Below are 26541 nucleotides of genomic sequence, written 5' to 3' on the forward strand. Positions count from 1 at the left end.
GGTAACAATGATTAGAGTGGGGTGATGCAGTGGCGCAGTAGGTAGTGCTGCCGCCTCACAGCAAGAAGGTTGCTGGTTCGAACCTCGTTCGCGTGGGTTTCCTCCGGGTGCTCCAGTTTCCCCCACAGTCCAAACACATGCGGTACAGGTGAATTGGGTAGGCTAAATTGTCCGTAGTGTATGAGTGTGTGTGTGTGTGTTTCCCAGAGATGGGTTGCGGCTTGAAGGGCATCCGCTGGGTAAAAACTTGCTGGATAAGTTGGTGGTTCATTCCGCTGTGGTGACCCCGGATTAATAAAGGGACTAAGCCGACAAGAAAATGAATGAATGAATGATTAGAGTTATAATAACCAGCGCGCAAGTGCCTCACACTTTATCACAGTCGCACAACACCGTTGATTCACAAACTAGGCTATGCGTGCTCTCTTTGTGTGAACGCTTTACAATATTCGCAAAGTTGTCCAAACTAACGTCTTGCGATTGTTTTATACCTGACGCACAGGAGGTGTCTGAACTGTACAGGTGGATCTAGCCAGACTCTGTGGTGTGTAAGTGAACAGCTGTTCCTGTCAGCCCACTCCAATAATGTCCAGCTACAATCCCAACCACCTCCAGATCAAAGTGTTCATCAGATTTAGAGGATTTTATTGTGTTTTAAAATTAGGATTGGGTTGTTTATTTTAATGGGCATCAATCAATAGATGAATAGAATAGAACAGAACAGAACAGAACAGAACAGAACAGAACAGAATAGAATAGAATAGAATAGAATTCACCTTATTCTCAGCTGTCGAGTGGGCACTGCGATTTGAATCTTTTTGTCTCGCGTCTTCCGGTCACATTCACTTCCATTCATTTTTTGACGTTAACAACTGCTCGTTACGCTGCTTGATGTTGCAATTTAATATTTTCTTATTATATTATGCTACTTGGTCTGTGTAGTCATGCAAACATTTGTTTGTTGAGCAAGTAGTTTGGCCATTTTCTGCCGTTTATTATTCCTAGTCATTTTTACCATAGGCGACTGAATCGGAAGTTCTAAGACAATCGCAAAAACAGGCGCACTTCCGCATTTTAGAATAAGGTCAGTAGAATAGAGTTTTTTGCCATCTCCTAGTCCTGGCAGATTCCTTTACTAAAGGAAAGGCCCAAATACTCTGCTGTGTTTTTAAAAATTTAATAAAATACAGATTTTGATTATTTATAGTTGAAGTCAGAATTATTCACCCCCTTTGAATTTATTTTTCTTTTTTAAATATTTCCCACATGATGTTGAACAGATTGAGGAAATGTTCACAGTATGTCTGATAATATTTGTTCTTCTGGAGAAAGTCTGATTTGTTTTATTTCGGCTAGAATAAAAGCAGTTTTTAATTGTTTAATCACCATTTTAAGGTCAATATTATTCGCCCCTTTATTTCTCGATAGTCTCCAGAACAAACCATCGCTATACAATGACTTGCCTAATTACCCTAACCTGCCTAGTTTCCCTAATTACCCTAGTGAAGCCTTTACATGTCACTTTAAGCTGTATAGAAGTGTCTTGAAGAATATCTAGTCTAATATTATTTACTGTCATCATGACAAAGAGAAAATAAATCAGTTATTAGAGATGAGTTATTAACACTATTATGATTAGAAATGTGTTGGAGAAATCTGCTCTCCGTTAAACAGAAATTAGGGAAAAATAAACAAGGGGGTGAATAATTCTGACCTCAACTGTATATACGTACATGCACAATCTTTGAAGTTTTTTATTTAAAACAATGTAGAAAAAAAGAGAATAATAAAAGGCAAATAAATATAAATATTTTGATTTCAACGGTAAGAAACTGTAAAAATGCTACAGTAGAAATCCGTAACCTGGTTAACAGTATGTTTCCTTAATATACACGGCAAAAAAACGCAAATTGACCTTCCCAGAATTCCCTGTATGGCACATCACTGTTTATGCATTTGTTGACATTATTATGGATGTTTTTAGTTGTTTCCCCATCAGTAATGTACATTAGAGATTTATGTTACATCTAATGTTGATAAACAATGTTTATTTCATGACTTTTAAGCGTGTTACCATACTGGTGTTTAGTGGCTGTGTGGATGACACTGAGCACCTTCTATATGCCGATACTCTTTTCTGCTTGTGGGGAAAGTTGATTGTGATGAGCATTGGCTCATTATGTAACTCTCATCACCACCTGCCTGTGGATGGGCTAACGTGTCTAACTGTGCAACAAAAGATGTGTAGATGTTGATCATTCAAAATGCAGACATATTACCTCTATAAATTAATAAAATACAGTAGTTTACTGTAAAAGTTAGAAATTACTTTTACGGTTTGTACCATATTTTTAACGGTAAAGTACTGGCAACCACAGCTGCCGTTCTTTTACCTTAAATTTTACGGATTTATTTTTTACAGTGTACTCTTGAGTTCTTTTGAAAGGTCTTCAATTTACTCCTACTTTTGAGTAATATTTACAGCACATGCTTTTACTCTACTGCTCTACATTTTCAGGCAAGTAATGGTGCTTTTACTGCAGTATGATTTTCAGCACTCTCTCCACCACTGCTTGTACCTGAGCTGATCATTGTCAGTGTTCTGTTGTTCAGCTGTGAGAAACCGTTTCTAATATATCAATTCGAGGTATTGTACTCCTTTTAATATGGAAAATATTCCCATGTGCCATTACTTTAATTTAGAACAAAACTTAAATCAGCTGATTTAGGCTCGATAGTCAGACTCGCTCCTGCTGGTGTCATCAATCTGGCAACCTGCTATTGCGTGTGTTTTGAACCAGGTGTGCAATACCTAGTTCAACCACTGGGTGTCAAACTTACACACTGCACCTTTAAAGTATCCCGGTTAATATTAAATATAAAATCTGAAGCAGCACAACTGTGTTCAACACTAATAACACTGATCAGAAATGTGCGTTCACGTTTTTGTTGTGTTTAAATGAGTGTGTTTGTGTGTGTTTTGTGCATCAGGAACGGCGGCGGTCGCAGCGGGACGTTCTGCGCCATCAGTATCGTCAGTGAGATGTTGCGTCATCAGCGATCCGTCGACGTTTTTCACGCTGTGAAGACTCTGCGCAACAACAAGCCCAACATGGTGGATCTGCTGGTACACACTGCCCTCGCAAACACACACACACACACGTTACACACTCATTCTGTGCAGAGGTACAACTTACAAACACTGTCTTAGTTTTTTTTAGGTTGTAAAAACGTTCTTTCAACGTTCCCAATGATTAAATGACATGTCTGTAGCCAATTTTACAAAGTGGACTGTGTGGAGGCAGCTTAACCCAGATGAAGAGAATCAACACACCATATTTAAAATTGTGCATTTTAATACATGATTCAGTTATATTATTATTGTTTATACACTCTTAGACTGTCCAGTGTTGTATACGATAATTTTTTGGATTTTTATAACGTTATTCGAAACATTTTTACACAGTTTCAGTCTCATTTTATATTAACGTACTCAAGACGTTATTTTAAAACGTTATCAAAACATTCCGACCACATTACATTAATGTGATATATCATAATGTTGGGCATCACGGGGGCTCAGTGGTTAGCACTGTGGCCTCACAGCAAGAAGGTCTCTAGTTCGAGTCCCGGCTGGGTCAGTTGGTGTTTCTGTGTGGAGTTTGCATGTTCTCCCCGTGTTGGCGTGGGTTTCCTCTGGGCGCAGATTGATCAACTAAACTGGCCGTAGCCCATGAGTGTGTGTGTCAATAAGTGTGTATGTTTCCCAGTACTGGTTTGTAGCTGAAAGAGCATCCGCTGTGTAAAGCATATGCTGGAATAGTTGGTGATTCATTCCACTGTGGCGACCCCTGATGAATAAAGGGACTAAGCTGAAGGAGAGTGAATGAATGAATGAATGAATGAATGAATGAATGAATGTATCATAAGGTTTTCTGTAAGTTATAAAAACGTCATTGTGGAAGGTTCAACACACAAAATGTCCACGACGATGTATTAATGTTGTTGTTTTTATTAACATTTTTTGACATTATTTTATTAACATTATTCAGTCTTGTGTTACATTAATGTTCTCAAAACGTTATTTATGTTATTAAACATTCCATTATTATTTTAATGATATATTAATGTTTTTTTACTTATAATATCATCATTCAAAACGTTTTCACAGTGATTCATTCTCATGTATATAAAAGTTCTCACATAACATTGTATTAATGTTATAAGAACGTTTCTCTAATGTTCATAATAAGTTATAGCAAAATGTCACATTTTTTAGCCAATGTATTAACTTTATTATTGCTTATAGTACTTATTCACAATATTTTCTATAATGTTTCAGCCACATGATAAATTAATGTGCTCAGAATGTTTATCAAATTATTATTAAAACGTTATTTAAACAATACATCCACATTATAAAAGTGTTTTAAAGTAATTTATAGAAACGTCATTGTGGAAGGTTCATAGAGTCCAGTTTTGGATGATGTATAACTTTATTTATTTTATTTAGTTGTTATAATAGTTCAACACTTTTTATAGTGTTTCAGTGTCATGTTAATGTTCTCAGAACGTTATTTATAATGTTATTAAAACACTGCGGACACATTATATTAATGGCATTGAACGTTTCTCTAACATTCTCATTAAGTTATAAAAATGTTATTGTATAAGGTTCCTAGTGTTTAAAATTAAAATTTTTTAATGATGTTCATTCATTCATTCATTCATTTTCTTGTTGGCTTAGTCCCTTTATTACTCCGGGGTCGCCACAGCGGAATGAACCACCAACTTATCCAGCACGTTTTTATGCAGCGGATGCCCTTCCAGCCACAACCCATCTCTGGGAAACACACACACACTCATACACTACAGACAATTTAGTCTACCCACTTCACCTGTACCACATGTGTTTGGACTGTGGGGGAAACCGGAGCCGCTGCAGGAAACCCACACGAACGCAGGGAGAACATGCAAACTCCACACAGAAACGCCAACTGAGCTGAGGCTCAAACCAGCAACCTTCTTACTGTGAGGCGACAGCACTACCTACTGCATTGCCCTTTTAATGATATACTAATGTTCTTTTTGATTATATTAATGTTATTCAAAACGTTTTCACAGTGTATCAGTCTCATGTTCTCTGAACATTATTTAAAACATAATTAAAACATTGTTTGAATGTTATAAGAACATTTCTCTAGTGTTTATAGTAAGTTACATAACATTCAAAATGTCAAATGTTTTAGATGATGTATTAGCTTTATTTTTGGTTATTGTAGTGTTATTCACAATATTTTCAGAAAGTTTCAGCCGCATGATTTATTAATGTGCTCTGAATGTTAAAACATTAATAAAACAACACTTCAACATTATATTAATGCTTTAAAGTGATTGATAAAAACGTCTGTGGAAGACGATACATTAATATTTGTCTTGTTTTTATTAATGCTGTTCAAAACGTTTCAGCCTCATAATTATGGAATTCTGACACACGTTAATGTTCTCAGACCATTATTTAAAACATTATTATAATAACACATCCACATTATATTTGAAGTAATTTATTGAAAACTTTATTGTGGAAGGTTCGTAGAACACTCGAAATGTCCAGTTTTGGATGATGTATTAACTTTAGTTAATTTTAGTTGTTATAATAGTTGTTCAACACTTTTATAGTATTTCAGTCTCATGTTATATTAATGTTCTCAGAACGTTATTTATAATGTTATTAAAACACTGCGGACACATTATATTAATGTTACTGAACATTTCTCTAACACTGTCATTAAGTTATAAAAATGTTATTGTCGAAGGTTTTTAGTGTTCAAATTGAAAAATTACAAAGTATTAACATTATTTTTTGCTTATAATGTTAATCAAAGCATCTGCACAGTGTGTCAGTCTAATGTCATATTAATTCTCTCAGAATGTTATTAAAAATGTTATTAAAACATTCTGTACACTTTATATTGGTGTACCAAGAACATTTCCCTACTGTTCTCATTATTGTTGTATTAATGTTCTAAGTTTTATTTCATTCATCTTATTTACTTTTTAAATAGAAAAAAAAATCACAAATAATGTCACACTTTAAGGTTCAATTCTTACTATTAGTAAACCTGTGTTTACATCAATAAATCCTTAATTTGCTGCTTATTAATAGTTATCAAGAGCTGTAGAATATGCAGAGATCATGCAGAAGATGTACTTTAGAACTGTTAATTAAGTAAATTATTATATTTACTATAATATTTTTTATGAAGTATTTTATTAATATTAGTTCTGCTATTTTAATAATACTTAATGTCCAATCATTAACATGCAAATGTGTGTGCAGTGTGTGTGTTTCTGTCGCCCTCTTGTGGAAAAATAAACACATGAGCTTGTATTGTGTTTTTCTGCCACTAGAGGGAGCTCGATGAGGACTCTGAATAATGATGGAAAAATCATTGTTTCCTTTTATTGACTCTGAATAATGAACTTTTTTACTTTTGTTGACTTTTTGGCACTCAGATATGTATATTTAAAAGCATAAGTGAATCTGTTTATTTGTATGCAGGTCAGATTAATTGATTAGGGATCCATTAGATTATTTTGCACACTCAAAACCTCCTCAATCACTCTTGTAATCACTCTTGCGACACTGTAACTGATGAGTTGTTGTTGTGTGTGTGTGTGTGTGTGTGTGTGTGTGTGTGTGTGTGTGTGTTCTTCTGCAGGATCAGTACAAGTTCTGCTATGAAGTGGCTCTGGAATATCTGAACTCAGGCTAACAAGGACTGACGCTCTGCGTGTGTGCGTGTGTATGTGTGCGTATTCAAGAGAGAGTGTTTGTGCAGGAGGTGTTTGCATGCATGCAAGTGTGTATGCATGCAAGTGTCTTTGTGTGTCTGAATGTGTGAGTGTGTGTGTGTGATTGTGTGCGTGCATGTGTGTGTGAGTGTGTGTGCATGCATTTGTGTGTGAGTGCATGCAAGTTTGTGTACATTCTTGCATGTGTCTGTGTGCGCATGTCTGTGTGTGTGTGTGCGTGTGCGCAAGTGTCTTTGTGTGTGTGAATGTGTGAGTCTGTGTTTGTTTGCTTGCAAGTGTGTGAGTGTGTGAAAGAGTGTGTGTGTGCACATGCAAGTATATGTACCTTCTTGCATTTGTCTATGTGTGCATGTCTGCGTGTGTGTATGTGCGCGTGCAAGTATGTGTGTGTGCATGTGTCAGTGTGAATGGTTGCGTGCAACTATGTGTGTGTGTGTGTGAGTGTACAGTCGGCTTGTAAATCTTTGTAATAATGCGTTCCTCCAGACTGTGTTGAGTTTGGACACACACACACACACACTCTTCACTCAGACCTTCAGTGTTGTGTGTCCACTGATGATGAAGATGAAGAATGAACTGAAGATCAGAGCAACTCCTCAACATCCAGCAGAAGAGCCACCTCTTTATGAATATTCATGACCCACTATGAGCCTCATCTGCATATTAATGAGGCTGTGTCACCTGATTGGTTGTTGCAGAAATGAGACAGTGTAAAGAGCTAGAGTGTGTGTGTGTGTGTGTGTGTGTGTGTGTGTGTGTGTGTGTGTGTGTGTGTGTGTGTGTGTGGTGTAAAATAAATTGTGTAACATATGAGAATCTCCTAAATGAAGCCCCAGCCTCCCGCTCTCCTCCACTCTTCATCATCATCATCATCATCACCTGTTCATTGTTTGCAGATGTACTTCGCCTCTGGTTTGTTGATACTGTACATATATATGCTGTCGGAGGTGTGCTGTGATATTTATTCAGGACAATCATCTTGTATTGTTGAGTTCATATTGTACATGATCAAATATAGCGTATGATCAACACACCACTGCTGCTCTCCTCCTCTGTTCCTCACATCAGATCTCGCAGACGAGCTTCACACGGCTCTGTTTCAGTAATGCCTCAGTAAATATATATGAATATGGAGATTCTCCTTCATAATGATCCTGACTGGAGCTGAAGAATCCTCATTGAATAAAGCACTCAGCATTTAGTGGAGCTGAAGCAAGGCAGGTTGATTTCTATAGCAGATCTCATGCACGATGGCAGTTCAAAGTGCTTTCAATAAACAGGAATGCAAGAAATAAAAGTGGTTTAAAGCAGGTGTAAATGTGTTCAACAGGTTTTAAAATAATAAACGAAGAACAGAAAGACGCAAGAGTGTGCTCTGTGTGTGCCGCAGCACAGTGCTCATTCAGTAAAGGCTCCGCTGAACCGATGTGTGTTCAGTCCTGATGTGAATGAGCCTAATGTTGGAGCTGATTCCAGCAGCAGGGGGCGCTGTTAGTAGCTGAAGGCCTGTAAGGCCTGTAATGTAATGTGTATTTATATAGCGCATGTATCGTGTATGGCCATACACCCAGAGTGCTCCACAATCGTGGGGGGGGGTCTCACTACACCACCACCAGTGTGCAGCATCCACTGGGACGATGCTCCGGCAGCCACAGGACAACCACACACCAGCTATAGAGGGAGTGGAGAGACTGCGATGGAGCCAGTTCAGTGGATGGGGATGATTGGGAGGCCATGATCGGAAGGGCTGATGGAGGGAGGACACCAGGGTTACACCCCTACACTTTACCAGAAGTGCCATGGGATTATTAAAGGGCCATGAAAGCCCCCTCGTTTCAGCAGGGTGTTTCACACCTCTACTTTGGAAAAAGTTAGAAAAGTGGGCGTGTCCAGCTCTGTTTAGGGGGGAGCGTCGGAGGAACTAAAGTGGGAGGGTGTGGGAGTGTCTATTTGGGCACGCGCGAGTTTCAGTCAAAATACACACACACAGTAGAAAGTGATGGTGTTTAACCTACATGGACATCTGTAGTGGAATTATTTGCCAAATGATTAAATGTTGGACTTTAACTGCAGTTTGGCTCTTTCATTCAGGGAATTCATTCATGTCCCTCGCGACAAACGAGATATTTGATTGGAGGATCTGCTCTAAGCGTGTATTTTTCATGCAATGTTTGATACCGCACGGCGAATGAGAGAAAAAAACCCTCAGCATTTCCCGGAAACTTACATGCACACGGAAGGTAGCGTCAGAAAGCCGCGTGTGTTATTCCGGTCACTAAATGCGGTTAAAAACCCTACACGAGGTTATAGTTTGGTTGTGGTGCTAACATGTTTACACTCGGTGCAATAGTTAACTTAGTTTGATACGAACAAACTGAATAAACAAAGAGCACTGGTCGCTCACTTACCAAATCTGTAGAGACAGAACAATCACCAGCAACTAGAGCCGCGTCTTTATTAAGAGGAGACTACAAGCTAATCCGGATCTCAGCGTTTGCAGATGAGAACAGCTCTCAGATAAACAATAATCCTCCTTAGACACGTAAGTTATTGTTGTCGAGCGTCGCGTACACTGTTAATCCACACGTGACTCCAGCTGAGCTCTCACAGAGAGAAAATGAAAACAAAACTTCACTGCAGCAAACTATAAAAGCAACACTTCACACTTGTTTTGCCAACACAACGTGGCGTCTCTGCCGTCTAAACACTGTGACAGTAATGAATATTAATGAAGTTGCACAATAGAGCGCGCTGATTGGTTTGAACCAAGCTTTACTCATGCATTAATGCAGCACACTGTAAGACGTAATAAGACACACTCTGGCACAGACGTCCAGTCTGCACGCTGGAATACAGGCTATTATGTCATGACCGTGACGCAGCTTCAAAAATTAGTTTCAAACAGGAAGTACGAATTAGCTTGAAATAACGCAAAAACAACCAATTTACACTTTTTAGTGAAATATAGGTGTCCTAATAGTGTTTTTAGCAGTGTGGGACACCCTTTAATTCACCCTTTAATGAGCACAGAGAGTCAGGAGCTCGGTTTAAGGTCTCATCTGAACGACGCCGCTCACTGACAGTATAGAGTCCCCTTCACTATACTGGGGCATTAGGACTCACACAGACCGCAGGTTGAGCGCCCCCTGCTGGCCTCACTAACACCACTGCCAACAGCAGCCTAGTGTACCCATGTGGTCTCCCATGCAAACATTGATCAGGCCCAGCCCTGCTTAGCTTCAGTGAGGGAGCGCTCTTGGGCTGCAGGGTGATATGGCTGTGGCATATCCCTGTGTATATATATATATATAGTTAAGCATAGATAATTTTTTAATCTAGATTAATCTCACTGTAATCTCAGAATTAATCTAGTTTAAAATGGCTCATTTGAATTTTGCTGAAGGCATTCAGGATATGTGTGCTACCCAAATAATAAGTCATTATTAATAAGTCATAAGCGGGTATCTTAAGCCAGGGGGTGTATTAGACCAGGGGCCGGATTTTCATTCAGGATGTTTTAAAGGAATTCGATACCGCATGGCGAATGGAAAGAAAAACCTCTGCATTTCGGGACTCGTGTGATCCTTTAAGGTAATCAAAAATGGCTGTTTACATGGTCGACTCTCAATCAGTATTATCCTAATCATAAAAGCGGAGTATTGGTGTCCGTGTGTGTACTCAGTGAAAGTGGCAAGTGAAGTCGCGAGCTGTCAGCCCTATTCTCTGCCTTTAAGCTGATCCATGAGCCCTCGCATTTCATAAGTTTCACGTTGCTGTGTCAGGATCCTTGCTTGTAAAATACAGCCATACTGTAGAACGCTTAGTTTAAGCATATTTGATGAACGCCATGGTGTGTTAACTTTTTCAAAACATTTTCAAAGGAGCATGGAAACAAAAAAGACACAATATAAGTGTTAAAGGTCACCGAATACAGTCTTATTTACATTCGTATTCATGGTTGATAAAATACAGCTGCTATATAAAATGTTGTTAAGGGTTATGTATCAAAGATCAACAGGCTCCAGATATATATAAAATTAAAGCATCACAATAAAATTAAAACAATACATTTCTTCTCAAGAGGGTGAGGCAGTGGCGCAGTAGGTAGTGCTGTCGTCTCACAGCAAGAAAGTTGCTGGTTCGAGCCTCGGCTCAGTTGGCGTTTCTGTGTGAAGTTTGCATGTTCTCCCTGCATTCGCGTGGGTTTCCTCCAGGTGCTCCGGTTTCCCCTACAGTCCAAACACATGCAGTACAGGTGAATTGGGTAGGCTAAATTGTCCTTAGTCTATGAGTGTGTCTGTGAATGTGTGTGTGGATGTTTGCCAGAGATGAGTTGCAGCTGGAAAGGCATCCGCTGCGTAAAAACTTGCTGGATAAGTTGATGGTTCATTCTGTTGTGGCGACCCCGGATTAATAAAGGGACTAAGCCGACAAGTCAAGTCAAGAGTTTTATTTGTCACATACAGTACATAATAATACAAAGCATGACCAGCAGTGAAATGTAGGTCAGGTCCGCTCCAGAGACAGTGCAAGTATAGATAAACAAAACTTAAATAATAATGAGAAAAATATGTGCAAAAAATTATACAAAGTAATAAGAATAGCAGCAATATGAGGTAGCTTATAGATATGACTAATACAGTGATATATACGCAAAGTCTATGTATGTTATTAAGTGTATGTGTGTGTGTGTGTGTGTGAGGAGGACAGCAGTGCGAGAGTGAGTCTGTAATCAGAGCCCGAGTCTGACATTCCACAGGGTTAACACTGCTTAAATATAACACACACACACACACACACCAGCAGCGGCCCAGAGAGGGAAAGAGCAAGCGTGTGTAAGAGAGAGAGAGAGAGAGAGAGAGAGAGAAAGAACGAGTTTGTAGGTGGAGTTTATGTGTGTTTATATGTGTATGCATATTTGTGTGTGCTTTTGTAAGTTGTGTACATGTGTGTGTATGTGTTGTGTATATATATTGTTTTTTAGTTTGTGGTGTGTGTGTGTGTGTGTGTGTGTGTGTGTGTGTGTGTGTGTGTGTGTGTGTGTGTGCGTGTGTGCGTGCGTGCGTGCGTGCGTGCGTGTAGTGTTTATATCTATATTTACTAAATGTTGGCAGTAATCTCACATTAACAATGAGCAAAATATTAGTTACAGTTTATTAATCTTTCATAAATAAATATACAGCTGTTCACTGCAGTTCAGCTCCATTAATATAATAATAATAGTAATGATAATAATACTAATAATCCATTTTACAGAGGAAGTCAGAAGAGAAGAGAAATACAGGCCTGAATGAGGAATAAAATTAAGAAATATACAGTTAAAGTTTACACACTGCAAAAAAAGGAAACACAACTATTGTTTTATGTCCAAATTATTTACATTTGCTAAACGCCAGAATGAGAGAATTTTTACATCATTTCTAGACACACATTTACACACATTTCCTTGGTATTGTTTAGCTTTGCTTTTAAACTGTATAACTTTAATCAGATGTTTTGGGTCTCCTTCCTCAAGCTTCTCACAATAGTGTGCAGGAGTTTTGGTCCATTCCTCCTGCAGAATTGCTGTAACTGAGTCAGATTTGTAGGCTGTCTTGCTCACACAAGCTTTTTCAGCTCTGCCCACACATTCTCTATAGGATTGAGATCAGGGCTTTGTGATGGCCACTCCAAAACATTCTCTCTGTTGTCCTTAAAGCACATTTTCACTAATTTGGCAGTTTGCTCAGGGTCATGGTCTGTTTGGAAGAGCCATTTGTGGCTGAGTTGTAATGTCCTGGCTGATGTGTTGAGATGTTGCTTCAGTATTTCTCCATGATGTTCTGTCTTCATGATGCCATCTATGCTGTGAAGTGGACCAGTCCCTCCTGCAGCAGAACAGCCCCACAACATGATGCTGCCGCCCCCATACTGCACAGTTGGGATGGTGTTCTAGGCTTGTGCACTTTCCCCTTTGTCCTCCAGATGTAACACTGCTCATTATGGCCAAACAGTTCAATCTCAGCTCCATCAGAGCACAGCACATGTCTCCACACATCAGTCTGTTCCCAGTGTCATTCAGCTAATGGTAATCTGGCTTTGTTGTTGATTGTGGCTTGTTGATTCTCCATGTTGTCACAGAAGGAAGCAGTGTGTTTGAGCTTTTCCTTCAACACTATTCTACAGTTGTGCCTCACATTAACTCAAATGTTGTCAATTAGCCAATCAGAAACTTCCAAAACCCTGACATCATCATCTGAGCTTTTCCAGTGCCAGAATAATCTTATTGTGTGTAAACTTGACTTTCAACAAGAGTTACAACAATTCCTCAAACAATCTCTCTCATTATTCTGCTGTTAAGCAGAACAGAAACACATGTGATCATCCTCACTTACCTAAAAGAGAAAAAGTTTAGTCACATTAACATCTGACTTTTTTTAAATGGTCATTTGCCCTTTTATACAGTGTGTGTAAACTTCTGCTTTCAGCTATATATTTAAAACTATAACATTTCTACAAATAAATCAATAAATAAACATCAACTCAACTCATTTTGCCATTTAAAATACTGCATTAACAAATACTCGTTAGTGTGCTAACAAGAATATTGCAATTTATACAGCCTGTACAGATTATTTAATACAGCACAAATACAGATTATTTATTAAAATATTTAAAAAGTGTAAGAATTACAAAATTCACTCTTACTGTATTTGCCACTTTTATATAATAATAATATAATAATAATAATAATAATAATAATAACAACATGTAATATATTTAATATTTATTCCTCGTATGCAAGTATTTAGCCTGACAATAACCAGATAATAGACAATAAATCCATAATAAAGGTGTAAATTACCAAGAATTATATAAGAATGCCATTTAGATTCGCCGTAAATCCCCTCTGATGTGCTCCAGCACACCACACATAATAATAATCTTTCATAAACATATTTGGATATTATGGTCATATTCCCAGTACTGGGTTGCAGCTGGAAGGGCATCCGCTACTTAAAACATATTCCGGATGAGTTGGTGGTTCATTCCACAGTGGCGACGCCAGACTAAAAGGGACTAAGCCGAAAAGAAAATAAATAAATGAATGGATATGATCATCTTCAAGTTGGAACTTTCCTGCGCGCGTTTCCGTCTGGAGGCCTCGAGCGCGTTCACAGATGTGCGCATGCGTACTGCAGCGAGGGGAGGGAGGTAAACAAGATGGCGGCAGCCTTGAAGCAGCAGCAGCTGTGAAGAACAGAAGCGAGAAAACAGAGGAATAAAGAGCGAAAAAGGAGGAGAAGAACGACTGTGTGTCCGTCAGTGAGCCGAACGGAGGAGGCCAGCGTCAGGTCAGTGTGTGTGCGCGTGTCTCTGTCTGTGTCCGTGTGTGTGTGTATGTGTGCATTAGCCGCCGCTAACCGCCGCCGACAAACACTCTCCTTCCATCGACACAAACACTCATACACACAAACACACACGCATATCTACATGTATACATACGCACACGCATCGCGGCTGATCGATGATCCGCAGTTGATGATCAGGTGATCAGATCAATAATCAATCAATTAATCAATCAGCTCATCTGATCTCCGGTTCTCCTCAGTTCTCGACCGTTTGATAGAGATCTGTGTTTGTGTATTCTGTGTGTGTCGTTGTGTTGTGTTTTCTCTCAGTGTGTGTTCTATTTTCTTGTGTGTAGTTTGTGTTAGTGTGTGTGTGTGAGATTGTAAAATCCTCTTTTGCAGTCTTTTATTGATATCCAGACTCATTAGACTGATCTTCATTCCTGTGTCGCTTCTATATCTCAGTCTAGATCGTGTTAAAACATTGAAGAGAACTAAAATAAAGAATAAAGGAGCTGTAATATTTAAAATGGAACTAAAGTTTGTTTAATATTAGCACGTTTGTTCAGTGACTAGTTGTGACACGCTCCCTATATTGTTTACCATGATGCTTTGAATATTGGGTCTGAAATCAGACATAATTATGACCTCAAATCAACATTAGCACTATTTAACTGACTGTCAGCAATCTTGTTTTTCATCAGCTGAAAATGTGATTGTCCTTTTTTAGGATTTGCAAAGAAAACTTTTCTGAGATTATATTATTAAGGAGAAGGTCCAGAAGTGTGAAACTAACTTTCCCCCAGTATATTTAAATGCTGGAACTTATGAAGAGCTTATGCAAAATACAAATGTGATTTTGATCATTATTTTCAATCTCAATCAACAATTTTATATCTCAATGAAAAGCTTATGCAAATATGTTATACAAGCAATGTGTGACTGCTGGAGTCTCGGCTGGGTCAGTTGGTGTTTGTGTGTGGAGTTTGCATGTTCTCCGTGTGTTGGCGTGGGTTTGCTCTGGTTTCCCCCACAGTCCAAACACATGCGCTATAGGGGAACTGATCAACTAAATTGGCCGTAGTGTATGAGTTTTTGTGTGTGTGAATGAGTGGGTCTGGGTGTTTCCCAGTACTGTTTTTTTACTGGTAATTTAAGTTTAATTTGTTTGCACAAGAACAAAATAAGTAAATACAACAAATAAAAGTGCAATCCACACTGTGACAAGCCAAAAACATATTCAAAATGCTGTACAGTTGAAGCCAGAATTATTCGGCCAACCTTGGATTTGGAAATGGAAATATTTCACAAATAATGTTGAACAGATTGAGGAAATGTTCACAGTATGTCGGATAATATTTGTTCTTCTGGAGAAAGTCTGATTTGTTTTATTTCGGCTAGAATAAAAGCAGTTTTTAATTTTTTAAAAAACATTTTAAGGTCAATATTATTAGCCTCTTTAAGCTATTTATTTTGTTTCGAACAAACCATCATTATACAATGACTTGCCTAATTACCCTAACTTTACCCTAATTACCCTAGTGAAGCCTTTACATGTCACTTTAAGCTGTATAGAAGTGTCTTGAAGAATATCTAGTCTAATATTATTTACTGTCATCATGACAAAGAGAAAATAAATCAGTTATTAGAGATGAGTTATTAACACTATTATGATTAGAAATGTGCTGAAAAAAATCTGCTCTCTCTTAAACAGAAATTAGGTAAAAAATAAAAAGGGGGCGAATAATTCTGAATTCAACTGTATGTGTTTGACTCTTCTAAAGCATAGAAATACCAGTATGTTTGCAGATATTTAAGAAACATGCTAAATGAGCATGTTTTTCGGAGAAACAATTCAGCAGTCAGTTCTTCTGCTTTGAGAATGTGCTTTCAGTGTCAGAATATCTGTCTTTGCTTTCTCTGTAACTCTGCCCCACAGCCAGTTTTACAAGTTATATTTCAGCACTCCGGGTTGCCAGATGGTGGAAAAGTGTGCATTTCATTCATGAAGGCTGTCAATGTATCTGTGGGGGTCAGTCTTGCTTGCTGTTCCTTTTAAAGCTGCCTATTCTAAAGAAAGCAAAACAACTACATAGCAAGAAAAAAAATTATTTTTATATATATAAATATATATATATATGGGTGACACGGTGGCTCAGTGGTTAGCACTGTGGCCACACAGCAAGCCAGTTGGTGTTTCTGTGTGGGGTTTGCATGGTCTCTCCAGGTTGGCGTGGATCTGCTGTGTAAAACATGTGCTGGAATAGTTGGCGGTTCATTTTGCTGTGGCGAGTCCTAATTAATTAGGGACTAGGCATGGGACAATAACCAGTTTTAAGGTTTACCGCGGTTTTAAAAATTCAAGGTATAAAGCCGCTAAAACATTGTGTTATATCAGTCCTAAGCAGGGCTCGAAATTGCGACCATTTTGGTCGCATATGCGCCCGAAAATTAATCTATGCGACCTCATAATATATATGGAGCATTAGTGCGACTGCAGATGATGGTTGTAGTGCGACCTGTTTTGATTTTTTTGTAAAAACGTGCTGAATCGCTCTTCCCTGCCGCTATATTGGTTCATATTAGCTGTCATTCACTCAAGGTATTCCTCTGTCAGATGACAGGGAAGGAGCTTTTATGACCACGGGAAATGCAAACGGCAGAAGAGTAAAAACTTAAAGCACACAGGTTTGCAAACCCCACCTAAAGTTGAGGCGCAGATGAGAGCGATCATGATACGTCACGTGGTGAGATCAATTGAGTACGCGCTTCTTGGAGAAGGTGCCCGAATCTCGATGCGTTGTGTTTACTGCGTGTTCAGCGCAAATGTCCGCTAAAAGTCAAATCTAATACTGTACATATCATCGCCAAAGAAGCTCGCCTTTACTAAGTTTACACTGAAACTGCGGCTCATAACAAAGACCGGTACTGGGCCGGTGGTCAGCGCAAGAATCCTGCTCATAAATTGGGTCGGCTGACTCGCCAGCTTTTCCACTAACACAGAAACATGAAGATCAGCTCAGACTGAACCTTTAAATTGACACAAACTGAAACCAAAACTTTTAAAGAGTGATAGAAGTGAGACTTTACTTACTTTCTTTGTCTATTCTTTTTTGAGGTGTATATTATTTTTTTATTTATTTACTGATGACTGCTTTGCAGCTTTCATCATTGAATTGAATGATTTATTATAATCTTTTGTTTGTTTTGTAGCAGAAATATTATTTATTAAATTGGCATGCATATAAAAACAGCAGCACAAAATCAATATTTCTTACTGCAATGCTTCATTTTTGTTTGATGCAAGCTATACAATTATTTTTCATAAAGTAACAGACTTTTTATAGCAGATAACCTACATTCATGCACATGCAAGGCAGCATCATAATGAGAAATGGAATTCATTGTTACTATTATTGTCATTTTTTATCATCATTAATATTCTATGGCCTAATTATTAGACATTCATTTAGGAATTATTGCACACAATTATCAATGTCCTCGCAGCATTAGTTAGATAGCTGTTTCTGGTTTTTGTCAGTCCTATTAATGTTGTTTTAAAATACAATAAATCCCTTAAAAAACAATTTGCAGCGGTGCTCATTCATCTTTGGTGGGTGCTCCTAAATTTTTTCTGATGCTCCTAAAATTGTTTTGGTGCTCCTAAATATTTGAGGTTGGGAGCACCGGTGCTACCAAGTAAAAAAGTTAATTTCGAGCCCTGCTAAGGTATTTGTAGGTTTTGTTTTTCATGACTTTTATTGAGTTTTTGTAGGGCAACAGTAGAAAAGTAGCATCCACACCACAAGTTACTGGTCATAACTTTTCAAGTTACTGAAAAGATGCCTTTTCAATTGCAGATAAAGTTGTGTTATTAAGACAGCAGAAGTCCATGACTTTATTTAAACGATTTAGCCTGACATTTATTTTCAGAATATTTAAAATGTTCAAAAATATATACCATGTTCAATGAACGGGGGAAGTTTTAGTTTTAGAGCTGTAATTACAATACCGGGATATCATAAAACTGTGATGTATTTACCCGAGGTTATCATACCGTCAGAATCTTAGACCGGCTTGCGCCTTTTAGGGACTAAGCTGAAGGAAAATTAATAATTGAATGAATGAATTCTAAGCATACAAACGGAATTGCGACACGTCACAAAAGAGATAAACTGCGGAAAACAATCCACATGTAGAACAGGAGATGCATGCTGAAACAGTGAACTTTCTAAAGTGCAGAACAGCACTGAGCGTGAGGAATGCAGAGGTGGATTTGTGTGAGTGAGACTGAGGCCTGTTGTTGCAGCACATAAGCAGATTTCTGTGATTAATCTTGCCTCTTATTCCTCCTGCAGGTATTTTACGTCTCGCACATGGATGCAGTTCCCGTAACGCTGAAGTGAATGTGTGTGCTTCTGCAGAGATGTCCGGATCTCCAGTAGTCCCCAGCGTGGGCTAATCCAACACCAGCTGCATATCATCACAAAACATTTTTGACTTTATTTTTGATTTCTGTGCACGTGAGCCGCGATGCTGCGCTTTAACAGGCGTTTATCGGCTGTTATGCTGTTCTGATCATCATCATCGATTAATAAGTTTATATTAAAGATGAGCGTGGGCGCGGATCTCCAGCATCTGGATTACCTGACGGAGAACGAGCTGATGGGGATGGACACCTTCATCCACCGCATCGACTCCACTGAGGTCATTTACCAGCCGCGCCGCAAGCGTGCCAAGCTGATCGGGAAATACCTGATGGGGGATCTGCTGGGCGAGGGGTCTTATGGAAAGGTGAAGGAGATGCTGGACTCGGAGACGCTCTGCAGAAGAGCCGTCAAGATCCTCAAGAAGAAGAAGCTGCGGAGAATCCCTAATGGAGAGGCTAACGTCAAGAAGTAGGAGCTGATGCTTTATTAGTGCTAATGTTTATTATGCTGAAGGATTATTTAGATGCATGTCGGTATTCAGTACATTGCCACATTCAGTATATGGTGATATTCATTATATGCCGATATTCAATGTATGGCGATATTCAATATATGCCGATATTAATTGAATGACGATATTCAATATTTGCTGTTATTTAATATATGCCGATATTAAATTTATGGTGATATTCAATATATGCCGATGTTCAATATATGCCGATATTCAATATATGCCGATATTTAATATTTGCTGTTATTCAATATATGCCAATATTAATTGTATGACGATATTCAATATTTGCCGATATTTAATATATACAGATATTCGATATTTGCCAATATTCCATATATGACTATAATCAATATTTGACCATATTCAATATATGACGATATTTAAAATATGGTGATATTCAATATTTGCCGATATTCCATATATGGCTATAATCAATATTTGACCATATTCAATACATGGCGATATTTAATATATGACAATATTCAATATATGGTGATATTGCATGTATGGCGATATTTGATATATGGCGATATTCAATATGCCGATGTACAATATATGCCGATATTCAATATATGCCGATATTGCATATATGGCGATATTCAATATTTGCCAATATTCAATATATGGCGAAATTGAATATATGCTGATATTCAATATATAATGAACATGCACAATATTGATAATATTAGCAGAATATTATTAGCAGAATTATTTAAACATGCCAAAACTAGACATATGCTGATATTTAGGATATGGCAATAATGAACATGCACAATACATATCGTTGGCATTTCAAAATGCCAAACAGTTCAAAATAATTTGACATCAAAAAGTAGGAGCTAATTTTGTATTTGCGTTAATGTTTATGTTTGCGTATGTAATGCAATGTTTGATGTAATGCGTTTATGTTTATTTTTTATTAATAAAAAAAAATTCTGCATGATTATTTAGATGCATGTCGATATTAGACATATGTCGATATTCGATAATTCAGTATATGATGATAATGAACGTGTGATATTTATATCATGGATATTAATATTTAAAATACCAAACAATTCAAAATTATTTGACTTTTTTTTTTGTGCCAAATTATTTAGACACATGATGATATAAGACACATACCGATATTCAATCATTTAATTTAATATATAGTGACAATGAATATGCACAATATTGATATCATGGGCAGTTCAAAACACCAAACACTTCAACATTATTTAATTTTAAAAAGTAGGAGCAGATTCATTACTTGTGCTCATATTGATTTTCTGCAGAATTATTTGAACACCTGCCGATATTAGACATATGTCGATGTTAAATAATTCCGTATATGGTGATTATGATGAACGTGCACAATATATTGATATTCAAAACATCAAACAATTCAAAATAATTTAACATTTTATTTTTCTTCAGATTTATTCAGACAGAAGACAATATTAGACATATGCGGATATTCAATTTAGTAAAAGTGATAATGAACATGCACAATATTAATGTCGTGGACACTTTAAAATGCTAAACAATTAAAAACAATTTAACGTTGAGTTTTCTTCAGATTTATTTAGACATATACCTATATTTTATATATGGTAATATTGAATATGCACAATACTGATGTCGTGGGCAGTTCAAAATACCGAGCACTTCAAAATTATTCAATGTCAAAAAGTAACAGTGGATTTATTACTTGTGCTAATGGTAATTTTTCTGTTGGATTATTTAGACTCATGCCGATTCTAGACACATACCGATATTCAATCATTCAGTATATGGTGAAAATAATCATGCATAATATTGATATTGTGGATGTTGATATACGATTCTGGCACAAATGTGACTTACGATTTTTTTTTGCTTAAAATCAAGATCAGGATTTTCTCAGGATTCTGTAGATGTAAAATAATAGGTAATATGATTAGCCTATTATTGTTGTTAATTATCAAACATATGGTAAAACAACACTAATAATATTATGCCTATGTGTAGGAAACATTTATTCTCATGCACAACACCATGTGTTCGCTATAAAACCATATCAAATGCTTGTCATAATCATAACTCTAAATGGGATATGATCCCATGGCCCTCAAACAATCGCTCTGTGCAACAAACTGAACGTTATTTACAACTTTATACCTGTTATTCACAGCCTATACAGGTTGTGTTCACTAAAGTAGGCGTCATGCGTGCATGCGCACGTTCTCAGTAGTAAACAAACATTGCGTCAGCTCACGTGTGATTTCGCGGCCGCGAATACATCATTACATAAAGACAGAAATGACATTTCTTGGTAAATTATACCTATAAAAATACAGTATGTGACCCGTTTAACGCCATTTGAATGTGTCAGTGTTGCTGTGAAGACTTCAACATTCTGTGAAGAATTGATTTTTTCTGCTGGTTTATTTCGACACATGCAGATACTTTTGACAGTATTTAATATATGGGGATAATAAACATGCGTAATGTATTGATATTGTGGATATTAATATTTTCAAAATGCCAAACAATTCAAAATTATTTGAAATTTATTTTTCTGCAGAATTATATATACACCTGCTGATACTAGACATATACTGATATTAAGAAATTCAGTATATGGTAAAAGTTGAACATGCATAATATTAATATCATGGGCACATCAAAATACCAACAAATTATTAACCAGTTCAAAATTATGTTACGTCAAAAAGCTGATTTATTACTTGCACTAATGTTGGGTTATTTAGAGATGGTCTGATATTAGACATATACCGATACATATATGGTGATGATGAGCATGCATAATATTGATATTGTGGGTATTGGTGTTCAAAATACCAAACAATTAGAAATTATTTAACATTGATTATTTCCTTCTTTAAAAAAGGCCAACGTCAAGAAGTAGCACCTGTTTTATTACTTGCACTGGTGTTGGTTTTTCTGCAGGATTATTTAAACACCTAACGATATTCAATAATTTGATATATGATGATAATAAGCATGCATATTATTGATATGATGGACACTTTAAAGTACCAAACAGTTCAAAACTATTTAACATTCAGAACAAGGCCAAGTAGGAGCTGATTCTTGTGCTACTGTTTGTATCTGCATGATTTAGACGCCTGCCGATATTAGACATATGCCATTATTCAGTAATTTGTTATATGGTGATAATGAACATGTACAATATTGATATTGTGAGTATTTCAAAATACCAAACAATTAAAAATGATTTAACATGGAAGTGCAGGGGCTGATTCTGTCCTTGCACTAATGTTTATTTTCTTCAGGATCATCTAGACTGAGTATGGTGATGATGACCATGGGCACTTCAAAACACCATGACTAATCATTCATTATTAAAACATTTTAGAGATTTTAGGAATATTCAGATTGGTGTTTTGGCAGCAGCATATGTTATACATTGTTCTGTTGTTCTGTTGTAATCATATATAGTATTATAAGCAAAAGGCCAGTGTTTCCTTCTGAAATCTGATCTGATTCTGATCCTCTTGCTGTTTAATCACACTGAGCAGTTACATTAATTAAAGTAATGTGCACTGAGCCCGCGGGCTGAGCTTTAAATAGAGCAGATCTTCTAGAACCGTGTGTGTGAAAGAGATGCAGGATGCTTCAGTGTTCAGCTGTGTGTGTGTGTGAGAGCTACATCAGGTGTGTATGTGAAAGAGAGCTGCATCAGTGTTCAGCTGTGTGTGTTTGTGATGCGTAAGTGTTCAGAGCTGTGTGTGTAAGTGTGATAGATCTGTGATGTGTGTGTGTGTTCTGTCATTTGTCCTGCAGGGAGATTCAGCTGCTCAGACGACTACAGCACAAAAACGTCATTCAGCTGGTGGACGTGCTGTACAACGAGGAGAAGCAGAAAATATATCCTTTACACACACACACACACACACACACAGTGTTCAGCCTCTGTGCTGCGTATTCATTATATCATTTAATTTTTATGAATATTTTAAACTTGAACACATGTAGTTAGGTTTTCATGGAGATGACCCTGGTGCTGTTGTGTGTCTGATTGCATGTGTGTGTGTGTGTGTGTGTGTGTGAGATCTGCTGTGTGTTCTCCTTGACTGCTGCCTCACGTATATGGTGATGGAGTATTGTGTGTGTGGAATGCAGGAGATGCTGGACAGTGTTCCAGAGAAGAGGTTTCCAGTATTTCAAGCTCACGGGTGAGACGACACGTACACAAACACATACACACACACACACACACACACACACACACACACACACACAATGTTTGTTTTTGTGAAAAGTGGGGACATTGCATAGGTTTCCATTCATTTTATACTGTCCAAACCGTATATTGTATTGCCCTCACCCCACCCCTAAACCCAACCATCACAGGAGACTGTGTACAGCTTTACTCTCTGCTTAAACTCATCCTGTAGGATTTAGAAGCATTTTGAGAAATGAGGACGTCAACAATGTCCTCATATTTCACCTCCTTTTTGTAATACCTGTGTCATACCCGTGCCATAATGCAGATTTGTGTCTTGATATGTCACAAAAACACGTACACACACACACACACACACACACAGCCGAGGGGGAAATAGTTTAGTCCTCAGCAATATATTTTTGTTTAAGTGTCATTAATTTCAGCTTCACACACCGTGAACTGACCTGTCTGGTCCTCATTGTGTGTGTGTGTGTGTGTGTGTCTGTCTGCGTGTATGTATGTATGGTTGTGTCTCTCTCAGGTACTTCTGTCAGCTTCTGGATGGTCTGGAGTATTTGCACAGCCAGGGAATCGTCCACAAAGACATTAAACCTGGGAATCTGCTGCTCACCACAGACGGAGCGCTCAAGATCTCTGATCTGGGCGTGGCAGAGGTCAGTGTCTGTGTCAGTGGATGTTCTCACACTCACTGACTGACTGATTCTGTGTGTCCATGTGTTTCTGTGTTTGTGCGGGTGTGTGTGTGTTTGCCTGTGTGTGCTTGTATTGTATTTGTGTGTGTTTGGTTGTGTTCATGCGTGTGTGTGTGTGTGTGTGTGTGTGTGTGTGTGTGTGTGTGTGTGTTTGTGTTTGTGTGCCTTCTTGTGTGTATGTTTTTGTGTATGTGTGTGCAATTTTGTTTATGTGTGTGTGTTGACCTCTGACCTCTAGGCGCTGCACCCATTTGCGAAGGACGACACGTGTCGGACGAGTCAGGGCTCTCCAGCGTTTCAGCCACCAGAGATCGCCAACGGTCTGGACACGTTTTCAGGGTTTAAGGTGGACATCTGGTCTGCTGGAGTCACACTGTGAGTTCAACTTTCAACACAGTATTCACATCAGATTCAGCACAGAATTCAGATCAGATTCAGCACAGCGTTCAGATCAGATTCAGCACATCCTTCAGATCAGATTCAGCACATCCTTCAGATCAGATTCAGCACAGCGTTCAGATCAGATTCAGCACAGCGTTCAGATCAGATTCAGCACAGAATTCAGATCAGATTCAGCACAGAATTCAGATCAGATTCAGCACACCCTTCAGATCAGATTCAGCACATCCTTCAGATCGGATTCAGCACAGCGTTCACATCGGATTCAAAACAGCGTTCAGATCGGATTCAGCACAGCGTTCAGATCGGATTCAGCACAGCGTTCAGATCAGATTCAGCACAGAATTCAGATCAGATTCAGCACAGAATTCAGATCAGATTCAGCACAGCGTTCAGATCAGATTCAGCACATTGTTCACATCAGATTCAGCACATCGTTCACATCGGATTCAGCACAGCGTTCACATCGGATTCAAAACAGCGTTCAGATCAGATTCAGTACAGCGTTCAGATCGGATTCAGCACAGCGTTCACATCGGATTCAGCACAGCGTTCACATCGGATTCAAAACAGCGTTCAGATCAGATTCAGTACAGCGTTCAGATCGGATTCAGCACAGCGTTCAGATCAGATTCAGCACAGAATTCAGATCAGATTCAGCACAGCGTTCAGATCAGATTCAGCACATCGTTCACATCGGATTCAGCACAGCGTTCACATCGGATTCAAAACAGCGTTCAGATCGGATTCAGCACAGCATTCAGATCAGATTCAGCACAGCGTTCAGATCAGATTCAGCACAGCGTTCAGATCGGATTCAGCACAGCGTTCAGATCGGATTCAGCACAGCCTTCACATCGGATTCAAAACAGCGTTCAGATCGGATTCAGCACAGCGTTCAGATCGGATTCAGCACAGCCTTCAGATCGGATTCAGCACAGCCTTCAGATCGGATTCAGCACAGCCTTCAGATCGGATTCAGCACAGCATTCAGATCGGATTCAGCACAGCCTTCAGATCGGATTCAGCACAGAATTCAGATCAGATTCAGCACAGAATTCAGATCAGATTCAGCACAGCGTTCAGATCGGATTCAGCACAGCGTTCAGATCGGATTCAGCACAGCGTTCAGATCGGATTCAGCACAGCGTTCAGATCGGATTCAGCACAGCGTTCAGATCGGATTCAGCACAGCGTTCAGATCGAATTCAGCACAGCCTTCAGATCGGATTCAGCACAGGCTTCAGATCGGATTCAGCACAGGCTTCAGATCGGATTCAGCACATCGTTCAGATCGGATTCAGCACAGAATTAAGATCAGATTCAGCACAGCGTTCAGATCAGATTAAGCACAGCATTTAGACCAGACCCGGCTTAGCGTTCAGATCAGACTCGGTGTGGCGTTGAGGTCAGACTTTACGCAGCATTCAGGTGAGGCTCGGCGCAGCGTTCAGATCAGATTCAGCACAGAATTCAGATCAGATTCAGCACATCCTTCAGATCGGATTCAGCACAGCGTTCAGATCAGATTCAGCACAGAATTCAGGTCAGATTCAGCACAGTGTTCAGATCAATGCAGTTGATCTTTATTTGTACAGCACTTTTACAATGTAGATTGTGTCAAAGCAGTTTCAGATAAAGGATCATGGTTGCTGGAACACCTTTACCCTGTAGAAGATTGTTAGAGAAGCTAGAGTAGACTGCTTTTTTTCAGACGCGCTGGGCGGAGTCGCACTGTTAGGACCGCCCATTTTTTTCAGAAGCGCTGATTATTTGTGGTTTGCAAATGTTTGTTTTAAATAAAAATGTATTGATATGTTTATTTATTATGTAAGATTTTTCTTCTATCAGTCACATATACATGATAAATATCTATATAAAATACACACATATATTATGTCAACTTTTATTTTGGATGCGATTTATCTTTGCACTAGTTTTCACCGATATGTAAATGAATAAATGATTAAAGTGTGTCCGCTCACAGATACAACATCACCACGAGCCTGTACCCGTTTGAGGGAGACAACATCTATAAGCTATTTGAAAACATTGGGAAAGGAGATTACAGCATCCCGGAGGAGTGCGGCCCGCTGCTCTCAGACCTGCTGAGGGGTAAATATACCACATTTACTCTCACTTTAGGGGGCAGTTCACACAC

At 38.4% G+C, this 26541-nt stretch overlaps 2 protein-coding genes and 1 long non-coding RNA gene across 26 annotated transcripts in view; 2 read left to right on the plus strand and 1 right to left on the minus strand.

The window, feature by feature from the left end:
• The window catches only part of si:ch1073-391i24.1, a 329366-nt gene extending 321514 nt beyond the window's left edge, over nt 1-7852 (plus strand). For 7 of the 22 annotated variants that reach the window (XM_087238723.1, XM_087238724.1, XM_087238725.1 and 4 more), the window contains 2 exons: nt 2992-3127; nt 6723-7852. In XM_087238723.1, coding sequence (XP_087094849.1) covers nt 2992-3127; nt 6723-6776 — 190 coding nt within the window. In that variant the 3' untranslated portion in view covers nt 6777-7852. 22 annotated transcript variants of the gene reach the window in all.
• A 4088-nt stretch (nt 7853-11940) lies between these two features.
• Nucleotides 11941-13982, minus strand: LOC147837309 (uncharacterized). Its single transcript, XR_015479230.1, has 2 exons — nt 13661-13982; nt 11941-13190 (listed from the first exon to the last, which is right to left on the minus strand). It is a non-coding gene; the product is annotated as an uncharacterized LOC147837309 (long non-coding RNA).
• Nucleotides 13983-13993: 11 nt separating this feature from the next.
• The window catches only part of stk11 (serine/threonine kinase 11), a 35813-nt gene continuing 23265 nt past the window's right edge, over nt 13994-26541 (plus strand). The window contains 7 exon segments of one of the 3 annotated variants that reach the window (NM_001017839.2): nt 13994-14150; nt 18506-19045; nt 22884-22967; nt 23186-23275; nt 23810-23942; nt 24220-24356; nt 26368-26495. In NM_001017839.2, the coding sequence (NP_001017839.2) occupies nt 18759-19045; nt 22884-22967; nt 23186-23275; nt 23810-23942; nt 24220-24356; nt 26368-26495 (859 nt within the window). In that variant the 5' untranslated portion in view covers nt 13994-14150; nt 18506-18758. 3 annotated transcript variants of the gene reach the window in all.

This window comes from Danio rerio, chromosome 2 (genome assembly GCF_052040795.2).
Source record: "Danio rerio strain M-AB ecotype USA chromosome 2, GRCz13ab, whole genome shotgun sequence".
NCBI classification, from domain to species: domain Eukaryota; kingdom Metazoa; phylum Chordata; class Actinopteri; order Cypriniformes; family Danionidae; genus Danio; species Danio rerio.